Below are 6,309 nucleotides of genomic sequence, written 5' to 3' on the forward strand. Positions count from 1 at the left end.
GAATTAGAAATGTCTTTGTGTGAGGACAGCCCTTGTACAAATCAGTATGAGAGTGTTAAGAAATGTAATATCAGTAATGAGTATGATGTATCAAGTGTGTCGGTCTTCAGCCATCCTCACAACCCCATACTTATGAAGAAATAATCAGCACTTCGAGGAATCTTGACAAATAGTTGTAAATTGACCTCCTGTTTGTGTTTGAGCCATTTCCTCTTTCTCCTTCCTCTACACAGGATACTATTTCCTGGACGTGGCGAGGTCCCGGAGCGTAAGTGTTTGTCTTTGTCTCACACACCTTCACTCTTACATACACCACTTCTTACATACACCACACACACACACACACACACACACACACACACACACACACACACACACACACACACACACACACACACACACACACACACACACACACACACACACACACACACACACACACACACACACACAGCTTCTCCTAACCTCAGCTAAGTATGTAGTTAAAACACCAGTGACCTGTTTTCCATTAAGAATGAACAGGGAGGACTGCTGCAGGGAGACCTCCATTATCTCCGTGCTTGTCTCCATCCATCATATTATGTTTCTCTTCCTGATTCTATCTCGGCATGTTTAGACAAAGCAAACTCTTCTCTCTTACAGGTTCAAGATCCTCTGGCTCACTCTGTGCCAACCTCATAATCCATTGGAGATAGAGGTGAGTTGTTTAGAAAGCCAGTAAAACTTTATTTACAATTTGTTATCTTCAATTTTCTTACCAAACTGCAAGAAATATTAGCTTAAAATATCTAATGAATGTGATATGTGTAATTCCTCATTTAAATTAAATTGAATTTATTTTGTTTAGCCCAAAATCACAAATTTGCCTCAGAGAGCTTTACAATCTGTACAACATGCAACCTCTCCCAGGATATTTGTTATGTTCTATAGCGGATCAGAACACAGTTTCATAGCAGGACAACTAGGGGGGCGGCTGTGGCGTAGTGGAGAGCAAGGTAGTTCTCCAATCAGAGGGTCGGTGGTTCGATACCCGGCTTCGGCAGTCGATGTGTCCTTGGGCAAGACACTTAACCCCAAGTTGCTCCTGAAGGCTTGCCATCGGTGTGGACTGGATGTTGCATGAATGTTAGTTAGAGTCTGATGGTGGCACCTTGCATGGTAGCCTGTCATCAGTGTGTGAATGGGTGAATGATATGTAATATACTACTGATTGTAAGTCGCTTTGGATAAAAGCGTCTGCTAAATGACTGTCATGTAATGTAACTACATTAAGTTGACATTCTCTCTTTCCTTAGTACCTGCCTATTTACACTCCATCAAATGAGGAGAAGGAGAACCCTGCCTTGTTTGCCAACAATGTCAGAAAGCTCATGGCCAAGTAAGTGTGATTGCTTAAAATGTCTCTGATCGTCCGCACATGCTGGTTTTTGGGTTTTCATAACACACAGACACGTGTGAATGTCCTCATAAACCGCTTTTTCCTCCGCCCTGATAGGGCGCTGGATGTTCCACTCACAGACCTGTCCTTCGATGACCGTGAGATCAGCCTATCACGGGGCCCGCTGCGCATACACGACTACAGCAGCCTGCTCGAGTTCCACCAGCTTGTGTGCCGCTTGGGGTGAGTGAAAATGAGACTGGATTGACTGGTCGGACTGGGTGGAAGGTGGCTGTCATCCAAGACTTTGGCATTCTATATCACACATGTTCTGCAAAGACTGAATACATATTTTCATTTTTGCATTCATGTTACATTTATTCATGTTTATTCACGTTTTGTCATTTGAATCTAAGTAAATAGGAACAAATGGCAAACGTAACTACTACAGAAAAACTGCCACAGTTTTAATTCCCTGCAATTAGATTCAATATCCAGTTTTTCCATATGTCACACATGTGGTTAACAGCCTGACTATCTAACACATTGTTGCATGAGGTGATTTATTTGTATGTTCTCTGGTTCCCTGTGTATCAACAGGCTGAGAGCAGGGAGGACAGATGAAGGTCTGGAGGAGCAGGCCAGGAGAGCCAGGAAGCTGCAGGGAGACCGGCTGAGTTTAGAGGACTTTGCCCAGTTCCTCAACCTGCCAGTTACAGACACACTCACACAAGTCCACAGCCTCTTCGACCAAGTAAACACAGACAGATTTTCAGTTTTCTCTGGACCTTATTACCCCATGTTTTTGTTTCTAACTGAATAACAAGGACAACAACTTCTGTCCAGTATCAAACTAGAACGCTGCAGACGGCAGCCGTTCACAGGCCACAATGTAATCATGTCGTGGCAAGATGGCATCATCATTTACATCCACTAAAAAGTGCTTATTTTTGCGACTGACGGGCTCTGATTGTTATCGTGAGTGTCTGACATTATGGAAAGAGTCTCGCTCAGGGAGAAGTCTCGTTCTGAAATCTAGCGAGGTGAATTGTTGCTAGAAGATAACGTTCGAAACGGGAGTGCCGTTGTTGTCAGAGTACAGAAAGCGATGCTTAGATTCATCTGAAAGAATCTCAATGACTAAATCTTTAGATGATTTCAACAATGTGAATGAGGTTTTTGAATTCGATGGCCTCCCGTATTTATAGCTCCTGCAAATTGACCCAATAGTTGGGCCTAATAACAAACCGATCAGATCAGAGGGAAAGGTAAGGAAGACGTTTTATTTTTCTCCTTTCCATAATGTTTTCTGTCACTTCAAAATAACAATCTCGGGGCCTGTGAATGGCAAAAGCATTTTTAGTAAATGCAACGTTACATTGATGCTGCACAATTGCCCCGGTTGCAGCGTTATCCCTCCATACTGGACCAAATGTCCCTGTTAGCCACTTAGACACATAGACAGGGGAAAAGGTTAAACATACCTTTGCGACAAATTCAAAGTTCAGATCAAATTTTAAAAAAAGAAGAAAAGTCAATTAACAAAACACATAATGAAAAAAAAAAATGAAAAAATCGTTTTAAATGCCATGGTTATAATATGAAGAGAATATAGCAGTAAAACAATATTCATAACAGCTTGGTAGTTATTCAAGGTTTTCAAAATCCCAGTGAGATCTGCAAGGTTTGCTGCATTTGCATCCTGAAGCGGTAATCTCCACATTTATCATTTAAAGTGTCTGAACATTAATTTATACATTTCCAGTTGTTGTTTGGCCTTTCTACCTTCTGTTTTTACATCTTTTGTGTGGTTATATACACAGGACATGGTTTAAGATGATGTCTGATCCACCTCTTTTTTTTTTTATGAGAATAGCACAGGGTCACTGATTCAAAACACCCAAAGGATTGAACTATTGCTATCACTTTCCTATCTCATAGGCGACATACTGTAGGTTGAACTGGTTGAACTGGTTTGTCAATGACTGATCAGCTCCCCCTTGTGGAGAATATGAAGTCTGCTAAATGCCAATACATTTATATATGCGTGTATGGGGCTTTGATAACTTCCATTTTTGTGTGAAAATGTGTTTTGAAATGCAAAAAGTTCTTCATCCAGTTGAGTTTACATGATTTTAATCTACAGATAATAACACATTTGCAGCATATTTCATACAAAATCATATTTGTTATTCCTTTGCTACTCCTACTCACTTAAAGTTTTTTGTTCACAGCATGAAGACGGACAGATAGACGTCAGACAATACGTTGTTGCTCTGTCTACCGTTTATCAACCATTAAAGTCAATGGAGACCCTCAAACTGGCCTTTAAGGTGAGAACATTTACCATTACATCTGGTTTGATCTCGGTTTTAAGTCATTCCACTAAGTATATATGTTGCTGTGCAGATGTATGAGAACGAGGAGAACGGGTACGTCATAAAAGAGGACCTCGCCGCTATCTTTGAGATCATGTTGGGAGTGAAAAAGGTGGAGCTTTCAGGTCTCTTTTCATCGCTTGACGGACCTCACGCAGCCAAGATCACATATGGTAAGACTCAGTGTTTGTCATTCAACCTCCGCACAAAATGAATGATGATACCCTTGTACATATGAGACCATTATGGAGATGAGTGACAGCACCTTCCTCTGCGCTGTCACCATCGCATTTCATTCCTTCTTGGCTTTACTGAAGAGTACAAGTACCGTCTGTTGTTGATTTCCTTTACATCCGCCATCTGCTTCTAGAAACTGCCAAAGCTTCTCTGTACACTCCTTCTTTGTACTATAAAGCAATTTCTTATTTTAATAAAACCAAAAACATCAGATTTCCCCATCTGGAATCCTGATTGTAACTGTGCCAATGCTTTTAAAGAAGTAACTAATAGCATATTGATGTTAAAATGGGTAATTTTGCTCCTTAAAGTTCAATAAAAGATTTATTCCACTCCCCTGTATACATATTTAAAAAAATATCAGACACGTTTATTAATATTAAGACCTAACATTCACTGCCTAATAACATTTAGCACCATTTTCTAACCCTTTTCCAGATGAACTTCATCATTTCATAGAGCAGCACCCACTCTTCGTCCAGGATAACCTCGATTTTGAAAACCATCCGCGCAACAGCTGCATCAGCAAACCCAAGAGCTGCAACGGCCACAGCAAAGACGACTGAGGAACGGACCGCCACGCAAACCACTCTATTGACCTTCTCTACCTGATGTAGCAGCGACTCGGAAACACTGCGGCTTTCTCTACCACCTTCTGTGCCTTCAAGCGCCGGAAGAGAAAGGAAGTGACGGAGTAACAGAAGTTGTACGGAGTCGGCGAGGATGGATCAGGACGGCACAGATGATGGAAACACTTCTCTCTGTTCTCTTCTGAACTTATGAATCGCCTTCCTTTGCAATTTTTTTTCATCACTCTTGTGATATAAAGAAACAATTTTTGTTTTTGCTTTTTTCTCTGCAGATGTATTATTTATTTTTACATTTATTTTCTTATCTATGCGAACAGATATTTAAGAAATCCGTGGATTAAAAAAACACTTTTGTTGATCTCAGGCTAATGGACGCTAGCACATTGCCCTATATATCCTGCTGCTCTTCACATAGTGTAGAAACATAGAAACCTAACTTCAGGTAAAAGAGGATCATTGTATGATAACTACCACTCCTAACTATGAAATAAATAAATAAATAAATAATTCCTTATGTCAAGCAGCTGTGTCACTGCCATAGATTTACAACGCCTTCTTAAAATAAGGGGGTTGACATTTGACAAGGACCAGGAAGTGACTCATTATGTTTTGAATAGGAATCAAATCTTCCAACACTGTATTTTATTTTATAATTTTATTTGGTAATGGTGATGAGTTATGTGTTTTTTTTTTTCTCCACCTTCAAGGGAAATATTTTAAAAAAAGGTACAGGTTTTCTATGAAAAAACATTTAAGATGATTGATAAGAGCAACAAATCTTTCCTTTAAATCTCTAACAGATGGATATTACACAAACTGCTTCTTCATTTTCCTGAGACTGGGCATTTCTAGGCTGTTTTGACATATTGATCTCAGCTGGTTTACTCTGGAGTGACACATTTTGTACCTTGCAACTGTAAAGTGTAATTTCTCGATTAGAGACTTAAATGCAGAAATCAAAGCTCCTTGCCTTTATTTTAATAAAAAAGAAAGAAAGAAAGAAAAAGAAAGTGTTGTCACTGTCTGTCTTTATCCACTAGGGGGAGCTCTGCTTTCACTTATTCACATCCAGGTGGTTTGACTTATTGACTTGTATTGCTGAAATAAATCAAGTCAGTTGTTCTCAAATTCCATAAAGCCCTCTTCGTTATTTTATAATTTATTAATTTATCGCTTTATTTACTTACTCGGCTGTATATTTATTTTCTTTGTGTTTCTCTTTGATCACTTTAGGTCTTCATCCAGTACATTTCTCCAGACTGTCCCTGTCCTTGCTGTTGCCGTCATAATGGTTTCATCTTTTCTGAGTCCACATGGTGGCGCTATCTCCCTAAACTATCCCCACCAGAGGGCCCATGCACCACTGCCCACCTGATGGACAGGAAAAGCATTACCTCATCCCTTCCTTTCATTCCTTCAGGTAAAAATAGACAGATTAAGCCTCGGCTTTGATGAGAGAAAACCTACAGAGGAGGTGTGGAAGCAGGCAGGGAGAGGGAGAGAGAGGGAGAGAAAGCGATGGAGGAGAGAGACTAAATGGATCGTTCTGCTCCAAATCCAATTCCTAATAGCTGGAGGGAGGGTGGGTGGGAGGAGGGAGAAGAAAAACAGTCAAAGAAAGAGGAGAGGCAGAGGGGGAGTGGAGATATCACGTCTAACAATTAAGACCTGCCTTCGGGGTCTAAAGAAGAAGCTTTGTTGAGAACATATAAATTGCTCATTGAGC

General features: G+C 40.3%; 1 protein-coding gene across 1 annotated transcript in view; it reads left to right on the plus strand.

The window, feature by feature from the left end:
• Window positions 1-5,644, plus strand: part of lpcat1 (lysophosphatidylcholine acyltransferase 1) — a 20,186-nt gene extending 14,542 nt beyond the window's left edge. Inside the window, exons 7-14 of the mRNA XM_054606064.1 lie at window positions 234-268; window positions 643-697; window positions 1,296-1,378; window positions 1,496-1,621; window positions 1,979-2,132; window positions 3,613-3,711; window positions 3,788-3,929; window positions 4,432-5,644. Of these exons, the coding sequence (XP_054462039.1) occupies window positions 234-268; window positions 643-697; window positions 1,296-1,378; window positions 1,496-1,621; window positions 1,979-2,132; window positions 3,613-3,711; window positions 3,788-3,929; window positions 4,432-4,559 (822 nt within the window). The 3' untranslated portion in view covers window positions 4,560-5,644. The remainder of the gene's footprint in view (window positions 1-233; window positions 269-642; window positions 698-1,295; window positions 1,379-1,495; window positions 1,622-1,978; window positions 2,133-3,612; window positions 3,712-3,787; window positions 3,930-4,431) is intronic.
• The last annotated feature ends 665 nt before the right edge of the window (window positions 5,645-6,309 follow it).

The sequence above is a fragment of the Anoplopoma fimbria genome, chromosome 10 (assembly GCF_027596085.1).
Source record: "Anoplopoma fimbria isolate UVic2021 breed Golden Eagle Sablefish chromosome 10, Afim_UVic_2022, whole genome shotgun sequence".
Taxonomy (NCBI): Eukaryota; Metazoa; Chordata; class Actinopteri; order Perciformes; family Anoplopomatidae; genus Anoplopoma; species Anoplopoma fimbria.